Source organism: Vigna umbellata, chromosome 3 (genome assembly GCF_029865625.1).
Source record: "Vigna umbellata cultivar VRB3 chromosome 3, Vumbellata_1.0, whole genome shotgun sequence".
Taxonomy (NCBI): Eukaryota; Viridiplantae; Streptophyta; class Magnoliopsida; order Fabales; family Fabaceae; genus Vigna; species Vigna umbellata.
Window position 1 is genome coordinate 22352976 of NC_142167.1, and position 25412 is coordinate 22378387.

Sequence of the window (25412 nt, forward strand, 5' to 3'; positions counted from 1 at the left end):
TTAAAATTTTCTTCTTCTTTTTTCTGGGCAAAATTGAAAGGTTTTTAAGATTAATTTTAAGAACTTTTGACCATTATTTTTTTTCTTAATTTTAAAAGCGTTAATCTTTTTACGCATATTTGACCCTCTTAACTATTCTTCAGTTAAAAGAATTATTTTCGTATTTTAATTTATTATCTACATCTCTGAAGTAAATTTGTATATTGTTTCAAGTTAAATTATTTATTAAAAAATTAATTTATCTATTTAAATTTATTTATCTCTTATTTCTTAGATGTTCTACTTTCCCCTTATTAGTGTTATCAAAATTGGACGGTTATTAACTTGGTAAACATACTAAATTTAAATAACTGGTACAACCATTACGTACCTCCTTAGTTTAATCATATGAACTAGTTATTAAATATATAGTTTATGGTTTAGATCTAGTGTATGTATATTTTTTATAAATCATTTAAATACATTTGTGTTGATATATTAATGTTCATGATACTTTCCAACCACTGCAAGAAACATGAGTTTGATCCTCTTTCAAGCATAATAATAATATTCATTTTGGCTCTTATTCGTCTTTTAATAAAATATGAGTTGAGTTTAATTAATACATATTAATACTACCTTTATAATTTACAAACTTCACCTTTTTATTTTCAATAATCCCCCCAATCAAATAATCTTATTAGCAAATACCAAATTATATAAACCTCACTCTTTTAAAATTATCACAATCAGTATCTAAAGCTCTTTAATCATCTTTTTTTCAAACCTAAAATGGTTAAAATCCTCTTAATTATCTATTTTACTTTGATATTTAAAATTAATTTTATTTAAATTTATTACAAATCTTGTATTTATATTTTAAATGGTCAAAATTTAAATTTTTGATAATCAAATAAGAATATTAACTGAATAGGTTGATGAGATCTTTTCCAACTTATAAGAGTTACTTTAGATTTTAATTAAAAAATATTCAAATCAATTTTGAATTCCAGCTCAACAGTGTGGTAACATTTTCTATACTTTTCATACATTTAGAATTAACTTAACTGTAAAAATGAGTTCTTTTTCATACAACTTCAGACTTCAATATTTCAAAAGTCCCTTTTTAGTACATATGTAATCACGTATTTATTTTATTTTTTACCAAGTTTGGTTAAAAAATATTTTATATTTTTACTTTTCAATAAAATTGTCATATTAAGTTCTTTTTATTTCGTATTTTTAATTTATTAAAATAGTAAAAAGATTATTATCACCTTCGTTCTTTCCTTTTTGTTTCAAGTTTCTTATATAAAACAAAATCAGGAAATTAAAGTAATAAAATATAATATCCGAAACAACACCCTACATATTTTTTTTATAAATGTATTGGCAAAAGGCCAACTAAAAGCTGTTCCCGATATGAATTAGAACGTGTTATGTTATGTTATGTTTGTCATTTATTTGGTTCTATTTTTTATGACACTAAACCCAACAATTTATATATGGATTCAACATGACTAAACCTGCTTAACTTCTTGTTTGGATAAAGTAGATCATACAATAATTTAAATTAATATATCTTATCCAACTACTTAATTATTAGATGTTTTATTTAGTTTCCACAAATCCTTAAAAGTCGTCCTTTATCTCCAACATGTTTAACTGCAATGACACATTTATTAGAAAATACAATTGTTTATTCTAAGCTAGTACTAAGTACACTTCCATTAATTCTAAAATATACACATTTTTTCATATTCATAATAAAATGGCATTTATATTTTTTCCTAACATTTAAACAGACATATATCCCATATATGTTATTATTTTATTAAAATTATAACTTGAGATTATAAGATGTAAATGTGATCTAACATTATATGAAAGAAGGTAAGTATAATTTTCCCATCATTTAATACAGCATATCTACACAACAAAACCCTAAATGCAATATAGTGAAGGAAAATTTAGATATCTGCATGGAAACCACCATAACCAAAAAATGAAAAGGGTTTTATATTTCCCTTTTTGTTTGAAGGAAAAGCCTATCCTGTATTAAAGATCGTTGACCATAGGATTCACCAACCAATTTAATTTCTCTTCCTACATTTTCCAAGTTACTAATTTTATCAATAATTTCTTCAAATCTCCACAGAATTCATCACAAACTAAACTTGTCAAAGTATTTTTTGATCTACAATAGTCTAAAAAACTTCAATAAAATCTAACTCAAATTTGCAAAATGATCTTATAAAATAAGATTTATACTTGTTTATATATTATATATAGTATAAGTTAATCTTATTTCATAGATCTTCCAACATAACATAATAAATATAAAATCTTTAAAATGACAAACAATTAGTATTGATTCTGAGAGTTTGTAAACAGGAGTATGTTACATGACTGATATTCTTGTAAGACAGTAATAAAAGTGTTGAAAAATGTTATCCTAGTTGTGCTGTGCTTGCTCAATCATGGAAGACAGTGATGGAAGGTCAAAACTTGAAGACTTGGGAGAAGAAAACCAAAAATGTCCATATATGTATGAAGTACTGCGCCTGATATTTTTGAAAATTAGGCAAAAAGAGTGATGGTAAATGTTTAAAAAAACAAATATAATATATCTTGTGAAAGTAGTATACAATCCGACCACAAACACTGCACTTGAAATTGCAACAATCAGAGGTTAACATCTGTTTCCCGATTGACCATGCTTCTAGAATCCTATGCCACAGAAATATAACCACATGCACGCATAAGACCGTGACATGTGCAAACATGTCTCGATCATAAAGGGAACAGGATTATTAATCACACATAGAATTCAGTCCCGAAAACACAGTCTAATTTGTGAACATCCAAGAAACGAAGCAAAACATGGATTTACTGGTGTCACTAGTCATGGGTCACACCACCATTGAGGTAACCTTCTGTTTGCCTATGGTCGCAAGTTGAATCATATTAAAAGGAAACTAACGTGTCAAAGCAAGCAAAAAGAAAACAACCAACCAACATTGCGGCTTGTGCTTATCCCACTCTCAGTGGTTTTCAACCTTTTGAACATTTGTAGTTTTCACAAACACCTAGGGGGCACTTGAAATGTTTGGAGAGGGCAAGTTAAAAAAAGAGAATAGCATAGCACAGCACAGTAACTGGCACGGCCCTTGTCACACACATTCAGAAGGCCACAGACCCCAAAAGATTCGAGTAACTGGTCACTTTTGTCATACGTGTGGGCATCTACCCTACTTTTAGATCTGTGCATGTCCTTTCCTGTCATGAAAGAGAATCTAAAGGGTAGAGAGATAAATATCTAAGAGAGAGAAAGTGGTACTGGCATCACTCACATGGGTAGAGGGACCTATGCACAACCTGTCATTATATAAATGAGTGTGGCCCACTTGCAGTGTCAGCAACCCCATGTGATTGTGTGCCTTGTGGACCCCCTTTTCTTTCCTCACCAATAATGGCAAAAAAAAGACAGACCCCACCATTTTTGCAAATTGAAACCCCAAAATAATTGAAGGAACAAAGAGACAAATTCTACTTTAAAATCAAAAGGCACAACACAAGAGGAGAGGCAAATAGACCAATTAGTCTAAAAACTCACTTTTGATTCTTCTTTCTAATTCTTTCTCTTTTCTGTCTGGCTTCATCATAACTGTGTATAACAACTAAGTAGAACAGCTACAAACATAAACTGAAACATAACATCCAAAGCTAAAGTCTCCAACTTTGAACTTTAACCCAGCTAAGACTAACAATTATACACTCTGCCCTTCAATTACCCATCATGGGGGGTTTCATTTTTCATTTCCATTTCCATTCTCATTTCCATTTCAATCAGCCTTGTAGTTAAACAACTCTTCTGCATTTACGGTTTTCCACACTTTCATCTATGCATCATGCTTTGCTTTCTCTGGGTAATGCTCCAGCTGTACAAACACTTGGAATTATACCTGTAATAACAACATAGGACTAGAAATCTACACTACTACAACCAAGGGTAGGTAATAAGAAGAAATTACAGTGCCACGGAGTTCCTACTACACACTCACTCTGGTGATTCTTTGTGTTATTTTAACCTGTGGTTCATTCGGCTACTACAGACATCAGAAGAAAGAAAATGGTAGTACAACAATAATGACAACAAAAGAAAGGGAATGCCTGCCCCACTTCCTTTACTGAACTACTTTTTACGTATGCATTTTGTATGGTAGTAAGTAGTATAGTATTGATGATTGAAGATGATGGCCGCCATGGTGGTAATGGTGGTGCTGATTCTCTACAAATTTTTCCAGGTTTGTTCAGTCTTCTTTAACTTCCTGCAAATGTTGCACAAAAAAGACCAAACCACCACCCAAAATTCAATAAACTTGACAACAAAAAGACCAACCTTGAAGAACTTCCGAGCTAGCTTTTACCTGAACATCAGGAAACTAAATGCCAATTGGTCCACCGGTGCCTGCTAACATCCCAATAGTTCCATGACTAGAAGAGAACCTAAATCAAATTCAGATCAACAAAAACTCAGAAGCTTGTGGGATGCTGAAAATCATGGCACAGGGAAAGAAAGCTAAAAGGTGATGACGAAAATACCTTGGTATTTGGCAGTTATAGGATTTGAAAGTTCCCATGTCAAGAGCAGAAGCTGGTGGAAGTAATGCGCTAGTACCAAATTTAGAGTTGGCAGATGCACTTGAGGCATCTGCATCAATGGCCTCATTAGGTCCATTGGAGAAGGAAACCATGAAGTCACCAGCAGCTTTTGTTGGGGAAGCAAAAGGGCTATCAGGGAGATTGTGCTCCAAACTGCATTAATTCATAAACCATATAAAATACTGACAATAAAATTTGGGGAAATTGGAAAACCTGAATAAATGCACATTTCTTTTGGCATAGACTGAAAAAAGGAATTTGGTGCAAAAAGGTCTTTACTATTCTGGTGCACTTTTAGCATTTTAAATACGAACAATTTTTATACCATTCTTGCAATTCACGATCTTCATGACTAGGGCTCTGCTTCCCATTGCCTTCATCATATCCATTCTCCCCGTTGACCACCATTTCCTTACCAACAGATATGTTGACCGGCTGCTGACCGGCTGAAACTGATGTAGTACTACTAGCTGGAGCAGAAGATGAACCACTCTCTGATATCAAATAGCATAAATATAAACCAATTCATTTCATTTCCCAGAAATGCACCAAGTTCAATTCAAGAACAGAAGCAATCAGCTGCATTTAAAATGAAATAGAGAGATATATACCATTTTGGGCCTCTGAACTAGTGTGAAAGGAAGGAAGAACAAGATTTTGGTTGAACATGTTAGGAGAGTGGGTTGGGGAAGGAATTGGACTTCCAGTGGAGAGTGCACGCTGGTGATGCTTCTTGATGTCAAGAAGTTGCAGACCCATTAGCCTCCTACTTTGTAACTCAAGAGCCTGCTGCAAATCAGCTTGCTCCTCCAGCTTCCTCCTCCACAGCATGTCTTGAGTATTGTAGAACATTCTGCCTCCTAGAAACATACAAGACAACACTCAGTAAAGAAAGTTTCACCAGCACACTACTTAAAACGATAATAAAATGAAATGTTCAACAAAAGCATTAAGCTACCAAGTTGAAGATCAAATTGGTCTCTGGCCTCTAGTCCAGTAGGAGTGCCACATGGTGAAAAATCTCCTCTGTCAACCTGCTGCTGCTTCCTTCAAAATACAAGAAACATGAAAACATTCAAAACCAACAGAAGAGAATAACAAAGAAAGGATGGTGCAAGAGCAGAAAGAGGGGTGCCTGTACTTGTCCGGGACTTTGCCTTTCTCCTTGTAAGGCTTAACAAGCACTCGAGCATCACACACAAAATGAGGATTTCCTTTAGATAGAATGAGCTTCACAGTCTCAGGATAAACAAAGGTCACAAAACCAAACATTCGCTTCTGCTGGTATGGGATCCTCACGTCTTGGACTGGGCCATAAATGCTTCAACCACAGAATTAAAACTAAGTTAATGATTCTGCCAATGCCAAAACACTCCTCCTGACCCCAGCTAAGGCTAAAACTAAACAACAATAACCTGAAGTAATTTGAAACATCTTCCTCTCTGAAAGTGCTGTCTGCTGGAAATGTCAAGTAGATCTGCCTGGAAGCTGGGTTTACCATTCCAGGACTGTTCAGAGAAAAATCATTTCTTTCAAGCCTGGATCGTCCAAATTTATGCAAATCCTCACTCATCATCAGAGCTGCAGCTGCCGCTCTGCAATGATTATCAACAATGATTAAAATCCTGCACCTGGAATGTTACAAAGATACACAGATAAAAACACTCGATTGCATGGCAGTGTTGTGTACCTTTGAGTATCGTTCTGTTGCTGCTGCAACAGCAAATTCATGCACTTAGGCGAGTATGGAAAAGTTGGAGAGCCCATGAGCTGAGAAGCAGCAGCCAATCTGTGCTGCTGAGAAGATTTGGATCTGAAGAGCTCATGGCACTGCTCCATCATCTCAATCTTGCTTGGAGACCCTACCATTGCAGCAGCACCATCTGCATCTCCAAGTCCACCATGAAGGAACCTGCAACTTGTCCCATTTTTACAGTACCCTCTAGCAAAGTAAAGACAAGGCTTCCACCCCAACCCGGAGTTCGGGTCCTCAGAACCCAAACAAGCATCATTGACCGAGCAACTCCTTCGATGAAGGGACCCTCCCCAACCGTAGGAAGGAAAGAGAGCAGGGTCAGCAACACCAGTAGGACTTGAGGACATGTCCGAGTGAGTTGGGTAAAACAAATCTGGGTTGCTCTTGTGAGCAAGAGCAGCACTGGTGGGAGAACCATCATTGAGGAAAGAAAGCTGATCCTGAAGTTGAAAGTCATCAATTGGATCTGAGCCTCCGTTGACATAAAAGGGTAAGGAAGATGAAGAAGTAGAAGAGCCAACAACCAAATGGTTGGGGCTCATCAAACCATCTGGGGTTTGAAGCTCAGACATAGTAGGCCACGAAGAAGTGGTGGAAGAAGGGTTTGGAATGGTGAGAGCAGGAGGTAGGTTGATACCACCAAGCCTGGAAGAAGTGGAGCTTTGCCTCGAAAGGAAGGGCGAAGGAGAAGGAGGAGTAGAGGGCGTTGGCGGAGAGTTCGAAGGTAAACCTAACTCCTTGCGTGCTTTGAGAATCACAGAGTGAACCAGTGCTTCTGGGCCAAATGCTAATCTAATCATTTCCTTCTCACCATGGTCCTGAAGAAGAAGTACACCCATGATTTTGGATGCATTTTCAGGGTCCAAGTTTTGGATCCTAGCAAACACAATTCTTGTAGCTTCGTAACCATCCATGATTGAACAAAGAGATTGGAACTTCAGCTCCACAACAAACTAGTCTATCCCTAAAATTCAAATTTGTTTCTTCAAGTTATGTGTGTGCAGTTTCTCTCTCTCTCTCTATTCTCTAGTTGTCATCTTTCTCACTCCTCACTCCTGGTACAAGAAAAGTTTCTTTCTCAACCACACAAGCCCTACCTACCAACTTGGGATGAGTAGTGGCACAGTGAGTTTCTTTCTCATATTCCTGCAAGCAAAGCAAAACAGGAGAAGAAAAGTAAGTGAAAGAAGAAAAGGAGAAGGAGGAGTAAAAAGTGGTGTTAAAAGGAGTATTCCCGTGTGATGGATTAATGGGAGAAAACTAAGGGAAGAGGTGCCAAGAGTTACCTTTGATTAAAGGAATGAGAGAAAATAAAGAAAAGGGAGAGAGACATAACATGGTGGTTGAATTTCTCTATAAAGAAGTAATGAGTGCAAAAGTTGCAGAAACAACAAAAGGAGAAACTTACAAACAACAACAAATAACTCTTCCTTTTCCTTCTTTCTTTTTCTCCCTCCTACTTATATTAAGTTCCTTCTAAATTTCCAAATTAAATTTGAAATCCTAATCTGAGAAGCTTTGGGCCTTACCCATGAACGAAAGAAAGATAAAGTTTCTGTCTTTGGTTTTGGTTTGGTCAGTGACTCAACCTCAAACACAATGGTAGTAGTCAAAGTTACTAGAAAAGCCAAACCACCGCCTTATTTATAACACGGTTGCAGCAGATAGAAGCAGCAGAAGAAACACGAATTGCCCAAGTTCTCCTTATGTGTTTTTATGGGGTTCTGGGCAACAACACTATGTTATGTTGAAAACTGAACTTATCATTCTCATTTTACCCTTCTTTCTCTCTCAACTCAGCTCAACCATCAACCCCATATTTTGTTCTTCTCTCACACTCTCCCACTCACTATGAAGCTCCCTTTAGAACAACGTGTGCGTGTGGTGGCAGTGTCCTTCTGTTATGGTGTGTGCTTCTTTGAGCGGATCCAGATCCCACTTGCCCCTAACCTCTGACACTCCTTTCTCTCTCTTCTCTCTCTCTTCTCTCTCTCTCTCTCCTATTCTGTGTAGTGTATTCAGTATTTAGTATTTACTTTCAATTTCTGAGCTTTCATTGCTTTCCCGAGCACAGCACAGCAAAACTCAACAGTCAACACCCTTTGCTTTGCTTTGTTTTACTTATCATTGCTCACTCAGTTTCTCTCTCAGAATTTGGTTCTCACGCTCCAACACGATCTCACAGACCCTCTCTGGGACCCTCTCTCGACTCGAGAGTGAAGAACACGCCCGCAGCTTCTGCTTTCATTGCCTCATCATGTCTTTACCTTGGGAGGAGTCAATGCCACCCCAATCAAACACTATCTTCTGTTCTTTCTCTCTCTTCTTCTCTTAATTCTATTAATTAATTCTAATTTATTATATACTATGTTCACTCCATTTTAAACATATCAATATTTACTTACAATAAATTATTTTTCAATATATCTAATGTATTATAAATAAACCTTTCAAAATATATATATATATATATATATACATATACATGACTAAACGTTAAAAACAGTCGTTAATTATAATTAATTTGAATAATAACAACTATTAATAAATAATTAATAAAAATAATAGTTATTAATTAAAAATTAATAAAAATAATAAAAGTTATGATCGTACGTTTCATTATAATATTTATAAATATAAGTTTAAAAGAAAAAATTCATTAATTAATTCTAATTTACTTAATTTTAAATAAAATAACTGATTTTAACGTTGAAATGTCTTTAATACATGCTCTACGTAGTTTGGATAAACAGAAAATAGAACAAACAATATAACTTATATATAAAACACAGTTAAGAAGTTTATTTGGTATTCAAAGTTTATTTGGTATTCGAGACAATTTTGAATTTTATGAATAAAGATCAAATCTAAAACATTAAGAAATTTTTTTATATAATGTAAAACATATGTTCATATTTAAATTATTTTTAATTATATATATAGATTATTTCTTATTTGCTAGGTGGTGTCCCACAAGTTAGTGATGCAGCTCCTCGCTTTGTAGTGAGGGGTCCATTTACAATTATCGAAAGTATATGTAATTTATTTATGATTGTTGTTGTGATGATTACATGATAATATAATGTGTTATTGTGTAAGAGAAAGAGAGAGGTTGTTCTTTTGGAGCTACAAAATCACAAAAGATATAAGGGATTTGTGTATAGATTTTTTTATTTTTTATTTATTTATATATTTTTTTTATGTGGGAGATTTGTATAAAGATATGATAGCTGCATCTTCCTTTCTCACTTGTCGTTTTTCCGATGCCCCCACAAACAAATAAAAATGATGACACAATGTCTCTCTCCACCTGTTTTTCTTTTTTTTTTTTTCCTTTCAAATCTGACTTATATTTCTCAGTATATTTAGTTATGCTTAACGATTAAAAGTGCATTCTTTTATACTTTGAAAAGGCTAGATCAACATCTTTTCATGATTACTCGTGTAATTCTAATCACTTCCCAACTTGTATTACTGATTACTGAACAAAGTAATCTTCAATAACCAGACAAATTTCAGTAACAGTGTCTTTGTTTCTTGCTGTTTCTCATTCAAAACAATTACAGTTCAGTGTTTGAAAAATCGTTTAAATATGTTTTTAATTTCTTCGATTTAAGTTTTAAATTTTAAATTATTTCTAAATCCTGTGATTCGGAAAAATGTTTTCTTCCTTTTTTTTTTCTTAGGAGTAGAGGTTGTTAAAATAAACAAACATACAGTATTGTAATCTATGATAACAGTGGAATTTGATTATCTGTCACTCAAATTATTTGCAGCCATTCTGCAATTTAAATAACTTTTTTATATATTGATTTTATTAATTATAACCACTGAATAAAAAAAATCTAAAAATACACACAGTATCAATTTGTCATTTCTTTTATTTCTAATATGTTATTATTTATCAACAACTTTTAACCATGTCAAGATAACGAAATTGGTTATAGTCCTAACAAATTAAATAATTTATTTATTTTATAGATACCAAAATAAAAATTATATATATATATATATATATATATATATATATATATATATATATAACTTGTACAATAAAAAAAACATTCAACTTTAATAAAAATTCCAACACAGAACAAACTATACAACGTTATCTCGAAGTTGTTCCACAAATGACATTTGTCAAGACCTTTAAATTCAGTAGATAATGGAATCCAAGTGTAGGTGTAAGGGTTTGGAAATTCACAAAGTGCAAGACAGGTGTGCAGCGCTGAGTGGCCGATCGGTTTAGTGACGGTAGTATTTAAAGAAAAACTTTGTGCCACTTTTCCTTCATGCACTTTTCTTCCCCAAAATTTTGAGTTTCAGTTCTTCTCCTCCTTCTCTCTACAATCTTCTCTCTAAGAATTCTCATCTTTTTCTTCTTCTGATCAACAATCAGACCACGTCTGAGTTATTCTGGTGTCAAGAGTTTTATATTCCACCTATCAAGTTGTTGGTTTGAACTGGTAAGTTCATTCTTCTCTTAGCACGGTTGTTTTTTGTCACATGAAAACCCAGAATCTGGTTGCATGAGTTTATCATCTCATTCTGATAGAAATTTTAGTCTTTTATTTGGTCTTTTATCATCTCAGTCAGAGTAAAGTGGTCGGTCATTGCATGCATTGTTGTATGATTATAGTTGGAAATGTATGATTGGTTGTTGCATGATTGACCTATTGATTTATCTCAGAATTGTGTGAACTATATGTTTTACTGAATTAATTAAATTACATAAGCTTACCGTATTTTCTTGTCTTGTCTTGTTGTTCGTCCGGTTATTCTTCATGTTGCAATGATCATCCTGTGGATGTGAGCAGAAGAGGACGAGTGTTTGCTAGAAGAAGCTTTGGAAGAAGTGGAAGTGAAAGCTGAACCACATGACCATTCGGTCGTTAGAATTGGTCCTATTTTGTATAACCTGTAAGCTTAGTCTTGTAACCGTTCGGTCTAGACTTTTGTTTTGTAAAGTTTAAATTCTAGAGTATTATTGTAAGGTCGTTCGGTCATAAACGTACTTCTTCTCTTTCAAAACTGAATTATAATATTGTTAATTGTGAGTATTCTATGATATGGTTTTATACTGTATTTTTGGGATGTTACAACATTCATCCATAGTACTTATGCAAGAAGAGACAATAAAATGAAAAAAACAATAAAAGAAATAAACCAATGTAGTATATTTGTTTTCTTATGCATATTTTATATTTTCGTATATATGAAATGAAACATTGGTTATTTTAATATGTAATGTTATATTTTTAATTTGATTTGCATTAAAAATAAATAGTAATCTAATAAATACTAAAAACAACGTAGTAATTGTTTGCATCTATAAAATTAACATATGTAGTAATATGTAAAAGAAAATAAAGATAATAGAAAATGTATCTTAGGATATAAATGATGATAATTAAATTTTGTAAATAAGTTACAAAATAAAATAAAAAATAACTTATAGCTTATAAAGCTGAATGAACATAAAATAAACTAGTTTGAATACTTCATCACAATTTATGGATTGGTCAAATGAAGTATTAATTAAGTTATTAACGTTGTCAACCACATTCCTAAGCTATTCTAGCTACTAGCATTTTTTTTTTCAATAACTTTGTTTACCTATAATCACATATGTAAAGAATAAACACAGTCTAATAGCAGTCTAACTTAAGAACTCTGAAAGCTTAAATTCATAGAATTAAATCAAAAAAATTTGTGATAAATTTTCATTGAATAAAATAGTTTAAATAAACGATTTGTTGATATAAAAAGAAATGCATAACTCTTGAGAAATAAATAAAAACATAGAAATGTTCAATAAGAATTTGTTTAAATTATATAATAATATTTTGCAAATATAATTTTTATTATTATAAACTAGTTTATTAACTAATCCCATTAAATATTTTTAATCTAATAAGTTTAAAATTATTAGTTACCAATTTATGAGTTAACAGTTAGTTTTTTCAATCACAAGTTTAATTTGTCTTGGAAAGGTTAAAGTGTAACTATTTTAAGGAAGAAAATGTATTTGAAATAAACTAAACCTATGTTGAATGTGAATGAACAAATTTGTTGTCTCACCATTTATGTTTTTCGAAGGTCTGATTTATTTTTTCAAATTTGAACTTTCTAAACCAATAAAGATAACAGTGTTACTTTGAAAATAAATACTTTCTTCTTTTCAACTTTAATTTAAACATAAAAATATTTAGGTTGAATTTTATTTTATTCCTTTCCAATTTAGTATCAAACTTGTAAACTGGAAATTTCTGTGAGTTTCATGAGTATATAAAATAATTATAAAAGAAAGTTTGTAATTAAGAATATTAAAGATTGAGTATAAGTTTAACTTATAGCAAAAATAACTTGTAATGAGACACCTTAATTCCCTCAATATATATATAATTTAAATGTTTTTTAATTTAATATATGCTAAACCAAAAGTTTTTGTACTTATGCAGTTCAATTTTAATATATTTATGTATCAATTTTTCTTTAATTTTGGTATATTTCATGAACATCCCTTATTGATAATCCATAATTATGAACTTTAATTTGATCTTTGACATTTAATTAGATATTTGTCGTTAGTCTAATAGTCAGTGAATGACCCAACAAATAATACCGTTGCTTCTTTTAATCGTCAGCTCTCTTATTCTTATGTCTTTAAAGGTAATATCATGATTTTGTTGGATGGAAATTAAAAATCATTATTATTTATTTACCGTTATACGTAGGTAACTATAAATATGAGATATACTGAGATCACATGCTGGCAATTTCTCAACCACTCATTTTATCTATCATTTACTCCTCAATACTAAACTTTACTATTCTCATCTTTAATAATGAAATGTAGATATTATTAGAATGTGTTTATCAAAATTAGCTGATAGTTAATGAATTTTTAATTTACACATGCCCCACTGATAAGTTAATTTATCGTATTAAAGATATTTTTAAAAAGTTAATTTATCATATTAAAGATATTTTAAAAAGTAGTTATGGATGAGTTAATAAATCTTAAATAGAGTTAAAAGGTAGAATTAGAAAAACTCTGATATATAAAAGATATATGTTTCTAAAAATATTATCAAACACTTATATTTTTAGATTCTCAAATAATTAATCTTTTAATACTTTTCAAACAATTTTTCAATTTTGATTTTTTTTTCATTCGACCTCGACAATTTTATCTCAATTTTTCGATTTTAATTTCTCTACCGACTTTTTAATTTTGATATTTTAGATTATCCATTCGATCTTAATCTTTCGACCTTTGATTTTTCAGTTGACTTTTCAATCTTGACATTTTAGCTCGACCATTCAAGGCCTCAATTTGTTAATTTTAATTTTTTATCGACTTTTTAATATTGACAAGAAAACATTTGTATGTAAGGTAGTGTTACCTATGGATTATCTACGGATAAAAATCTGTTGGTAAAATGTTTGTAAGAAATGTTATATACGAATTTTTGTCTCAACCATTCGACTTCAACTAGTCAACCTATGCCGCTCAGCCACGACCAATTGACCTCTACCACTCGACCTCTGATTCGTCGCAACATCTCGATCTCATCCTCTCACGATCAAGATAAAACATTAACGTAAGGTCGAGTTTTAACCAAGGAACCCCTATTGAAATTCCATTTAAAAAGGACTATTTTCTACTAAGGAATCCTTCTCGATCGAACTAAAATGTTTGACTAAGGATGACTTTCAACCAATGAACCCCTATCAAAAACTTTATTAGGTAAGGGCGAGTTCCAACTAAGGAACCCCTCCCGATCGGACTATAACATTCAACATACATGAGCACCAAATACATTTTCATATTCAAACCCCTTAATCCCTTCAGCTACATGTACTAAGCGTTAGGGGTTAGTGTATTGTACATATCCTTTTGGTCAATAAATCAAATTGACTAGTGGGTCAATCGACCGACTAACCCGAATGATTAGCAAGTCGATTGCCTAAATCGATTTACTAGCGGGCCAACCGACTAGTGAACTGATCACCCTTTCGACCGACTGGTGGGCCAACTATCTTGGTCAACTGGCAAGACCAATCAGTAGCAGGATAAATGTTAGATTAACACTTAGCCAACAATAACCACCAATCAACCGACTAATGTCGATTAAGATATATGGTTAGATCGTGATTAAGTTAGCAAAATGTAAAAACTCATAACACCATCTATATATTAAGGTATAGGGTATGGTTGTTGACACACATGGATTGTAATATCTAATATTCTTCTCATTGGTTATCTATTGACTTTAGCATCAAAATACATTTTACAAATACCATCCGAGCTCTTTTGGACGAAGATAAAACCTTGAAGACCAAACAAACAAGAAATATGAAAAATGCAATAAAATTTGAGAGTACTTAATGTTAAAATGAACAAAAAGAAAATTTATTAACTAATTTAGAAAATAAAGTAACTACAAGAAAATTAAGTTAATTGTTTGAATAATCATTATAAACTTGTAAACCAATTGTATAATAAATATTGACAAATTTAAACATAATGGTGGAGTGGTAAAATGTTAATTTATATTTTTCTATATTTAATAGGCATGTATTGTTTAGGAAATAAGACTAAGGATGTTTTAAATATATTTTATTTTTTAAACTTTTTTAAACACTTTTTAAAGATGAAGTTGTGTGAGAAGTTTCAGTTTCAAATTGAACAATGTATTAAATGTTTTGAATGATCTTACAAACTTGAAATTGAAACATTACTTTAAATCTCAAAATTGACCCTAATGATATCCTCAATCCAGAAACTCGTTCTGATACATCAATAATTCAACATCACATAGAAAATTTGATAATTCAACTTATTAGACTTATTAGACTTATGAAAAAACTATAACTCCGTAAATAATTATTAGAATCTTATTTGTACGTTAAATTATATAATGAAACCCTTTAACATGTTTCAATATGTAATTATCATGTTTGAAAATCATAGCAATGGCTTTATAAAAATGACATATACATATTAATTATAATCTAACAAGGCAAGTTAAAAAAAAAAAGAATTTATAATTGTCCAAAACTTTGATATATTATCGTCTTCAAATTTTAAAATAAGCGAATATATTCATTATAACCTAATTACATTAAATATTTTTGACATTTCAAATGTATTTTTCGATTAACATTGAAATAAAAAAATATAAAACAGGATAAACAATTCAAATACTACCATAAAACTTGTTTGACAAATAAAAAATATAACTTAATTGAGTTAAAATAATTATATCCATTCATTCATAAAGTCATTAAAATTCAAATTCTATCAAAATTTCAAATAAAACAAATTTCAATTTCACAAAAAAATTCAAGACACTAAACATATATTTAATCTTTTATAAGTTTTCAATTAGTCCACAGACAAAAGTTATATATATATATTCTTCATTATATTTTTAAAAATATGTTTATATATTAAATTAAAATTTATATATAAGAATTATCATTTATTATTCTTGATTTAATTGAAGCTACAAATAGTTCTTTATTGAAATAAATTCTTTTCCAGATCATGATCAGAAATTTTAGATGAAAAAAAAATTGTCATCCATTTATCTTTAAAAATAAATAAAACTGTACAAAAATATACTATATATAGACAAGGCCCATAAAAAGAAGAAAGACAGACTAATTGGGCCAAAAGTTGAGCCTATTTACTTGAACCCAGTTGTGTGATTCGTGATATTCACACTAACGTTTTCCAACTTCCCACCTCCAAATTTTATACTAATCTCTTCCTTCAATTCTTCAAAGCAATAAACGAAACGAGTTTATATATCAGTAAATCACTCAAATCAAGTATCAAGTTTTAATTTTTGTTTAATATTGTATTAATATGTTTAATATTTCTTTTAAAAAACTACTAATTAGAAAAATTCATAATATATAACAATTCTTTTATTTTATTTATGAGTTGTTTACGTCCATGTATTTTTCCAAAGTTGATACACCAATCCCAAGTATTCATGCTCAATATCTTTTCATATTTAAGCCATTGTAAAGCACATTACTATTCCATTTATTCACACCACATACTCAAAAAGCCTTAAAAATTTCATATCTACACTCTCATCAATCTCCATTCTCATACTATTTAATTTTTCATAGATTGTTACTTAAAAAATTAAAATTTTTAAATTCAAGATTAAATATGTTTAGAGTCTCTAAACTTGAACTGAAATTGAAAATTGTTTTTGTCTTAAACTTTGATAAATTTTAGTATATAAACTTTGTAAATAAATGTATATGATCATCTTAATCCAATTAAGTTAATTTTTTTTATGTGTTAAACAATATTCCATAGTAATATTTGAATTAAAATATATTAAATTATATAAACAACTTAAACATTAGCATAAATACATCAACAAATTTTAAAACAATTGAATTAGGATATTACATTAATTTACTTTTAAAATTTAGGATAAAATATATTTAAAGTTTGAAACGAAAACCAATTTTAATTTCAAATATAAATTAAGAGATATATTCCTTATAAGTTTAATTGGTCATAATTAAATTTTTAGATAAATTAATTAACTAAATATATTGAATCGAACTCTTTCTTATCAAGAAGTTTTGGTTTGATTCCTACAACTGTTTCTCTTTGCCATAAAATGTTGCACGAATGTTGTTGTACTTTTGGTGCTTTTCTTGTGCTAAAAAAATTGCACTACAAATGTTTCTTATCCTGTCTAAACATTATACAAACATAGTACATCTGTTCTAATCTTAAACTTTGAATTGTGTGAGTTTTTGTGTCTTGAAGTGCATGTGCATTTGAACTAGTCTAATCCATTCATAACATGTGGAACCAATATTCTTGCAAAATAATATGCCAACATTATCATGTTATGCACACTGTACCCTTGCTTTGACCTTCCCAATTCCCTCATATTTTTTCAACACTTTCTTCTCTTTTCAATCATTTTTCTCTCATGAATATTCTATTTTCAAAATCTTCTTCAATCCATATTTTCAGTTCAACAATGGTGATTTCAATTATTTGATGGACGTGAACACCATTCCTCATTTAAATAAAACCAATAAACCAAATTACATTTTCTGACTTAATCATCCTTTTGAAAAGGATGCTTATTCTTTCTTTTTTTTACACACTTATTACTATTTAGAAAAAATAAATTCTAGTTTAACTTTTAGTTAAAAAATCATTAATCTGTCTCAGTTGATTTATATGATCCTATGAAGTTTTGTTTTGTTTTTATAAAAATTTATAAAATAAAATATATATATATATAAAATCTTTCAACAATGACTTTGATGAATTTCTACTCAGAGAATTATTTATAGTAATATTCAATAAATAAACTATTACTTTGAGTTAGTCCAACTAGCAGAAAATAAGACAGTAACTGTTTTTAAAAAAACTGAGAAATTGTGCAGTCGAAATTGGTAGCAGGGGTCACCATCCGTTTTCCCTGATTGACAGTGTTTGAAGAATCCTATGCAACTAAAATATAACCACATGCACGTATAAGACTGTGGCATTTGCAAGCATGTCTTAATCATAAAGGGATTACAACAAAACAGCACAGCCTTATTTATCACTAGTACATTTCAGTTCCCATTACACATTTAATAATGTTTCAACTTACAACAAACCAGACATGGGTTAGCTACTCACTTCTAACCACAATCACTAGTCATGGGTCACCACCATTGAGGTAATGTTCTGTTTGCCTATGACTATATTTCTTTAGCCTCAATTTTATATATATTATATATTCTAAATGTCTCCATCAAATGGAAAATTTTGTTTTAGTTGTCAATATACACTTTTATTTTCAAAACCAAACAGTGGATAAACAGGATGAAGAGCATTCTGCAACATCATGTTACTTACACAGATCCAAGTTTTCATATTCATTATTCAGGGTCTATATTTGTTTACTACATTAATAAATGAATTCTAAGATGAATAAAAATATAAAATTACTATAAATAAAAATGGAATGTTAAATAATATTTTAACTTAAGTGCATGTTTAATCTTCTCTCTTTTCTGAATCACTGATATTTTTGTTAACCATACATTTAATTGGTCAAACTTTTAACTCACTTTACTAGCTTGAAAACAATGTCTATTTTAAATTGAGTTGGTTATTGATAGAGTTGTTTTTCCCCAACTTTTACTGGTTACAGTAAATTGAAACAACTTAGATGTAGCAAGTAGGCATTATATTTATTGTGTATTAAGCCATTTAATGACAAGTCTGCAATTCAACCAAGCATGTTGGGATGATTGCAGTTGCAGGTGCAGTCACTACAAGGAGTCTGTCCAAAACAAACCATTAACTTTTCTGACCCATTTATCTTTTTTCTGATTTGACAATAACATTATTTACTAACATTGAATTTTGGTGTTATTTTCTTAAACCTCGGAGCAATTGATGACTGTTTTGGTGACCTTAAGAACCTTGCTAACTACTAATAACTTTTACTTAATAATGCATGCTAATAGAAAATCACTGTCATGGAAACTTATCCCAATGCACTCGTGTTAGTGGAAACAATCTGGCAGGATTGCTTAACCAAGGAGACTCTTCTAGCATTGGAATAACACAACTACCCACAACCTACATATATAAACTTAATGAGTTATGATAACAAAGCTCAAATCCACTCTTCATCTTGGTTTCCTAAATTTTAGTTCTTCCGTGTTAGTCAATGTAGCTCACTCGAGAACAACACCCTTTTGGTCAAAATCTTGGCAACAAGATATCAAATTACTAGAAATATTAATCAAAAGTGCTTAAATTGGGTTTCGACATTTTAGGGATGTTAACTACAGCACCAAAGTGTTCTGTCTTTTGTCTTTTGTTCTAACGACACAAGTTTTCATACTTTATTCACATAATTTAAGTTGTACATTTGTTCATTCAAAGTGCAAAGTTCTGCTGAAATGTGAGAGGTGAAGATTAATTTATACTTAAAATATGATGAAGTATTTTATAATTCAAGACCATAATTAATTTCCATGCATAATAATAATCACACACTGTATCTATTATGGAGGGAGACCAATATTTAAATTTTTTTTTAGGCTAACACATTAAACCTGTTGCAGGCAATATGTTACGTTCAAAAATCTTTGGTTTTGATCAAAGAAAAAGGCACTAAGGTAATAAACCAACCAATATACATTGTCGCTTGTGTTGTGCCCGAGGTGAGGTGAGGTGAGTCTAGTTTTGAAGATGGAGCTTTTTCACAAACACTTGGGGGCTATGGAAAACTGGAAAGAGAGCAATACAAAGAAAGCACAGTAAATCAAGGCTAAGTCACACATTCATAAGGCAACCGAGCCCCAAAGAGCCCCAAAGATTCGAGTAACTGGAGAGTTTTGTCATATGTGGGGCATCTACCCTACTTTTAGATCTATGCATGTCCTTTCCAGTGATGAAAGATAAACTTAAGGGTACATATTTTATTATTGCAGATTAAAGGGTAGATGAAAAAGAAAAGTGGCATCACTCACATGGGTAGGTGCTGGTGGGTAGGACCTATACACAACCTGGCATTATATAAATGTGTGAGGCCCACTTGCAGTGTCAGCAACCCCCATGTGATGCTGTGCATTTTGGACCCTCTTCTTTCCTCTCCAATAATGGCAAAAAAAAAGACAGACCCCACCAATTTACAAATTGAAAGGCAAAAATAATTGCAAGAACAAAGAGACAAATTCTCCTTCAAAATAAATAAAGCAAAGAGGAGAGGCAAATAGACCAATCAGACTAAAATCTCAACTTTTGATTCTTCTTTCTAATTCTTTCTTTGATAACTGTGTGTAACAACTAAGTAGAAGTACAAGCATAACTGATTAAACATAACCTCCATGCTAAAAATCTCCACTTTGAACTTTAATCAGCTAAGATTAACACTTTTACAGTCCTCTCCTCACTTATAGCTTTCAAATTCAAGTTACCCTTCAACTGGGGGGTTTGAATCAGCCTTGGAGTTATAAAGCTCTGCCTTTTTGCTTTTACCACTTCATCTGTGCATGTTTTTCTCTGGGAAATGCTCCAGCTATACAAAGACTTGAAATTATACCTGTAACAACATTGAACTAACACTCTACACTACTACATAACCGAGGGTAGGAGATGAAATTACAGTGCTTGGGAGTTCCTATTACACATTTGACTCTGGTGATTCTTTCTGTGTTATTTTAACCTGTGGTTCACTCAGCTACTACTACAGATACGATAAAAAGAAAATGGTGGAATAATAATGCTAATATAACAAAAGAAGGGGGAATGCCAGCCCCACCTTCTTTACTCAACTGCTTTTTCCGTATGCATTTTGTATGGTTGTAACAAGTATAGTATTAATGATTGATGGTGATGGCCGTCATGGTGGTGGTGGTGGTGATGATGGTGGTTTTCAACTCATTTGTCCCGGTTTGTTTAGTCATCTTTCACTTCCTGTAAATATTGCACAAAAAAGACCAAACCGACATCCAAATTTAATATACTAAACAACAAATCAATCCACCTTGAAGACAACAAGTGCAACAGAACTTCATCAACATAAACTTCCAAACTACCTTTACCTGAACTCAGGAAACTAAATGCCAATCGGGCCACCCGTGCCCGGGAACATCCCAAAAGTTCCATGGCCAGAAGGGAACCTGAATCCAAACCCATATCACAAAAAGTTCAAAAATTTATGAATAATGAAAACTCATGCCATGGGAAAAGCAAGAAAAGAATGTAATGACAACAATACCTTGGTATTTGACAGTTATAGGATTTGAAAGTCCCCATGTCAATTGCAGATGCTGGTGGAAGCAATGCACTAGTACCAAATTTGGAGTTGACAGATGCACCCGAGGCATCTGTGTCAATGGCCTCAACAGTTCCATTAGAGAAGGAAACCATCAAGTCTCCAGCAGCTTTTGTTGGGGAAGCAAAAGGGCTATCAGGGAGATTATGCTCCGAGCTGTATTTATTCATAAACCGTTCAAAATAGGACCATCAAATCAGGAAATTAGGAAAACCTGAATAAATGCACAATGTTTTTTGGCATGGACTGAAAAAGAGTTTGGTGCAAAAAGGTGTTTACTATTCTGGTGCCCTCTAACTATTCTAGATAAGAGCAAGTTCTATACCATTCTTGCAAATCAATATCTTCATGACCAGAGTTCTGCTTGTCATTGCCTTCATTTAATCCATTCTCGCCATTGACCACCACTTCCTTGCCAACAGAAACGTTGACAGATTGCAGACCAGCAGAAACTGAATCAGTACTAGGTGGAGCAGAAGTTGAACCATTCTCTGGAACCAAGTAGCACAAATCTCAATAAATTCATAACACTCCCAAAAAATGCACCGAGTTCAATTCAAAAGCAGCTGGAATCAGCTCATTTCAAATGTAAAAGAGAGATATACCCTTTGGGGCCTCGGAAATATTGTGAAAGGAAGGAAGAACAAGATTTTGGTTGAACATGTTAAGAGAGTGTGCTGGGGAAGGAATTGGACTTCCAGTGGAGAGTGCACGCTGGTGATGCTTCTTGATGTCAAGAAGCTGCAGGCCCATTAGCCTCCTACTTTGGAGCTCTAGAGCTTGCTGCAAATCAGCTTCCTCCTCCAGCTTCCTCCTCCACAGCATGTCTTGAGTATTGTAGAACATTCTGCCTCCTGAAAACATACAAGACAATAAAGTGTTAAGTACAGTAGGTTTGACCAACATAATCTGAAAAGATAGTAAAGAAGAAGGTTTAACCAAAAGCATTAACCTACCAAGTTGAAGATCAAATTGGTCTCTAGCATCTAGTCCAGTAGGAGTACCACTTGGTGAAAAATCTCCTCTATCTACCTGCTGCTGCTTCCTGGATATCACACAAAAACATGAACACGTTAAAAAAGCTCAAGATAACCAGAAAGAGAAAGATAACGAAAGAGCAGAGAGAGGAGGTGCCTGTACTTGTCCGGGACTTTGCCCTTCTCCTTGTAAGGCTTAACAAGCACTCGAGCATCACACACAAAATGAGGATTTCCTTTAGATAGAATAAGCTTCACAGTCTCCGGGTAAACAAAGGTAACAAAGCCAAACATTCTCTTCTGCTGGTATGGGATCCTCACGTCTTGGACTGGGCCATAAATGCTTCAACCACAGAATTAGAAACTTAGTTAATATTTCTGCCATTGTCATACCATGCATTGGAACTCCGGCAAAAGCTAAACAACAATAACCTGAAGTAATTTGAAACATCTTCCTCTCTGAAAGTGCTATCTGCTGGGAAAGTCAAGTAGATCTGCCTGGAAGCTGGGTTTACCATTCCAGGACTGTTCAGAGAAAAATCATTTCTTTCAAGCCTGGATCGTCCAAATTTATGCAAATCCTCACTCATCATCAGAGCTGCAGCTCTGCAATTATTATCAGTCATGATTAGAATCCTACACCTCAACCATTACAAAGACAGCACTAATCAAAACACATGATTGCATGGTATGAAAGCACTACGTACCGTTGAGTATCATTCTGTTGCTGCTGCAACAGCAAATTCATGCACTTAGGGGAGCATGGAAAAGTAGAAGAGGCCATGAACTGAGAAGCAGCAGCCAGTCTCTGCTGTTGAGAAGATTTAGCTCTGAAAAGCTCATGGCACTGCTCCATCATCTCAAGCTTGCTAGGAGACCCAACCATTGCAGCGGGAGCAGCAGCATCAGCATCTCCAAGTCCACCATGAAGGAACCTGCAACTAGTGCCATTTTTACAGTATCCCCTAGCAAAGTAAAGACAAGGCTTCCACCCCAACCCGGAATTGGAGTCCTCAGAGCCCAAACAAACATCATTGACAGAACAACTCCTGCGGTGAAGAGACCCTCCCCAATCGAAGGAAGGAAAGAGAGTAGGGTCAGAAGCAGCAGTAGGACTTGAAGACAAGTCCGAGTGACAAGGGTAAAACAAATCAGGGTTATTTTTGTGAGCATGAGCAGAACCATCATTCAGAAAAGAGAGCTGGTCTTGAAGTTGGAAGTCATCAATCGGATCTGAGCCTCCATTTGCATAAAAGGATAAGGAGGATGAAGAAGTAGAAGAGCCAACAACCAAATTGTTGGGGCTCATCAAACTATCAGGGGTTTGAAGCTCAGACATAGTAGGCCATGAAGAAGAAGTAGAAGAAGGGTTTGGAATGGTGAGAGAGGGAGGGAGGTTGATAACACCGAGCCTTGAAGAAGTAGAGTTCTGCCTCGGAAGGAACGGTGAAGGAGAAGGAGGAGTGGAGGGTGTTGGCGGAGAGTTCAAAGGTAAACCTAACTCCTTGCGGGCTTTAACAATCACTGAGTGAACAAGTGCTTCTGGACCAAATGCTAATCTAATCATTTCTTTTTCACCATGGTCTTGAAGCAGAAGCAAACCCATGATTTTGGAAGCATTTTCTGGGTCCAAAGTTTGGACCCTTAAGAACACAATTCGTGTAGCTTCGTAACCATCCATGAGTGAACAAAAGGGATTACTACATGGTTCCAAAGAAACTAGTCTATCCCTAAAAATCAAATCTTCTTTTCCAAGTTGAGTCTCTCTCTCTATTCACTAGTGGCTATCTTTCTCACTCCTGTTGCAAGTAAAGTTTCTTTCTCAACCACACACAAGCCCTACCTACCAACTTGAGATGAGTGGTGATACAGTGACTTTCTTTCTCGTATTCCTGCAAGCAAAGAAAAGCGAGTTAAAGAAGAAAGGAGAGTAAGAAAGTTGAGTGTTAAAAGTAGTATTCCCGTGTGCATGATTAATGGGAGAAGACTAATGGAGAAGGGTGTCAAAAGTTACCTTTGATAAAAAGAACGAATTTTTAAAAAGAAAATAGAGATGGACATAACATGGTAGTTGAATCTATAAAGAAGTAATGAGTGTCAAAGTTGCAGAAACAACAGAACGACAAACTTACAAACAAGTTCGTTTCTTTTCCTTTCTTTTGTTCTCCCTCCAACATCTAAATCTCTAACCTTGTCCAAAATAAAATCAAAATGCAGACATGAGCAAAAGACTAGGACTTTACCTGTGAAAGGAAAACAAGGTCTCTCTCTCTCTTGATTTAGTTAATGTTTTTGAAAGCAGTTGTACCCATCAACCTCAAACACAATGGTTGTCGAGTTACTCCAAAAGCCAAACCACCGCCCTATTCATAACATGGTTGCAGATAGAAGCAGCAGAAAAAACATCAATTGCATCAGTGACCCTTGTGTGTTTTTATGGGGTTCTGGGCAAGAGTGGGCAGTGAAGTTGAGAGCTGAACTATTTCTGATTTGCCCTTTTATCTTTCTCAGCCTCAACAATTAGGCCAAGATTTTCTTCTCTCTCCCACCCCACTCACTTTGCCCCACTTTCTCTTTTTGTTTTTTTTTTTCCCCCCCTCCCCCCACCTGTGTTGGTGTTATGTTATGTAGACCCTTTCTCTCTCATGCCATGGTATCATTAAACAAACGCTAGAGGCCGTGCGTGTGTGTGGTATTTGTGCCCCATAATAATGTTATCTTATGTTGTGTTGTGTGCTTCTTCTCTCAGATCCAGATCCTTGTTTCAAATACTGCATGTTCAAACTTTCACCTGCCTCTAACCTCTGACAAGCTTTTCTAATTCCGGTGCTATTTATTTACTTATTTACTACTTCCAATTTTCAAAAAACAAAACATAGCTGAACTCAACAACACCCTTTGTTTTGCGTTGTTCACCATGGTTTACTCCAATTTCTCTGAGTTTGGTTTCACGCTCCAATGGTTTCTCTCAGTCTCAGAAGCAATTATGTGACTATTATATATGTTCATTGGAGAGTGAACAACACGCCCTCAGGTTTTGCCTTGACTTGATCATGGTGTCTTCTTTACCTTGGGAAGAGTCAATGCCACCCCAATCAGACACGCCCTCACTCTACCTCTGATTATATCTTCTAAACACATCATTTCCCATTTGAATTATTTCTTAGTTGTTTGTTTGGTTATGTTATG

General features: G+C 33.1%; 2 protein-coding genes across 4 annotated transcripts; both read right to left on the minus strand.

The window, feature by feature from the left end:
- Positions 1–3578: 3578 nt before the first annotated feature.
- Positions 3579–8590, minus strand: LOC148201932 (zinc finger CCCH domain-containing protein 53-like). 2 transcript variants are annotated; one of them, XM_088109114.1, is made up of 10 exons: positions 7930–8590; positions 6335–7546; positions 6060–6239; positions 5780–5965; positions 5603–5691; positions 5256–5504; positions 4970–5138; positions 4585–4797; positions 4410–4488; positions 3579–4310 (listed from the first exon to the last, which is right to left on the minus strand). In XM_088109114.1, exons 2-9 carry the CDS (start codon positions 7312–7314, stop codon positions 4425–4427), a joined length of 2130 nt encoding a protein of 709 aa, XP_087965240.1. In that variant the 5' UTR covers positions 7315–7546; positions 7930–8590; the 3' UTR covers positions 3579–4310; positions 4410–4424. The 2 variants fall into 2 exon arrangements, with proteins under 2 accessions (XP_087965240.1, XP_087965241.1); XM_088109115.1 differs by having other exon boundaries at positions 5786–5965; positions 7930–8585.
- An 11602-nt stretch (positions 8591–20192) lies between these two features.
- LOC148201933 (zinc finger CCCH domain-containing protein 46-like) lies at positions 20193–24792 on the minus strand. 2 transcript variants are annotated; one of them, XM_088109330.1, is made up of 10 exons: positions 24467–24792; positions 22931–24115; positions 22656–22829; positions 22387–22566; positions 22203–22291; positions 21852–22100; positions 21572–21737; positions 21190–21402; positions 21014–21091; positions 20193–20885 (listed from the first exon to the last, which is right to left on the minus strand). In XM_088109330.1, the coding sequence occupies exons 2-9, from the start codon at positions 23902–23904 to the stop codon at positions 21028–21030; spliced, it is 2109 nt and encodes a 702-aa protein (XP_087965456.1). In that variant the 5' UTR covers positions 23905–24115; positions 24467–24792; the 3' UTR covers positions 20193–20885; positions 21014–21027. The 2 variants fall into 2 exon arrangements, with proteins under 2 accessions (XP_087965456.1, XP_087965455.1); XM_088109329.1 differs by having other exon boundaries at positions 22381–22566.
- Between the last annotated feature and the right edge of the window lie 620 nt (positions 24793–25412).

What these genes read in the sequence shown, in the direction of transcription:
- LOC148201932 (XM_088109114.1), bottom strand. Translation starts at nt 7,314, where the DNA reads ATGGATGGTTACGAAGCTACAAGAATTGTGTTTGCTAGGATCCAAAAC. An exon ending in AAAGTCCCGGACAAGTACAG is followed by an intron (nt 5,692 to 5,779) that starts GCACCCCTCTTT and finishes TGTATTTTGAAG; the next exon opens with GAAGCAGCAGCAGGTTGACA. An exon ending in CCAATTTGATCTTCAACTTG is followed by an intron (nt 5,505 to 5,602) that starts GTAGCTTAATGC and finishes GTATGTTTCTAG; the next exon opens with GAGGCAGAATGTTCTACAAT.
- LOC148201933 (XM_088109329.1), bottom strand. Translation starts at nt 23,904, where the DNA reads ATGGATGGTTACGAAGCTACACGAATTGTGTTCTTAAGGGTCCAAACT. An exon ending in TATTTCCGAGGCCCCAAAGG is followed by an intron (nt 21,738 to 21,851) that starts GTATATCTCTCT and finishes ACTTGGTTCCAG; the next exon opens with AGAATGGTTCAACTTCTGCT. An exon ending in GATATTGATTTGCAAGAATG is followed by an intron (nt 21,403 to 21,571) that starts GTATAGAACTTG and finishes GAATAAATACAG; the next exon opens with CTCGGAGCATAATCTCCCTG.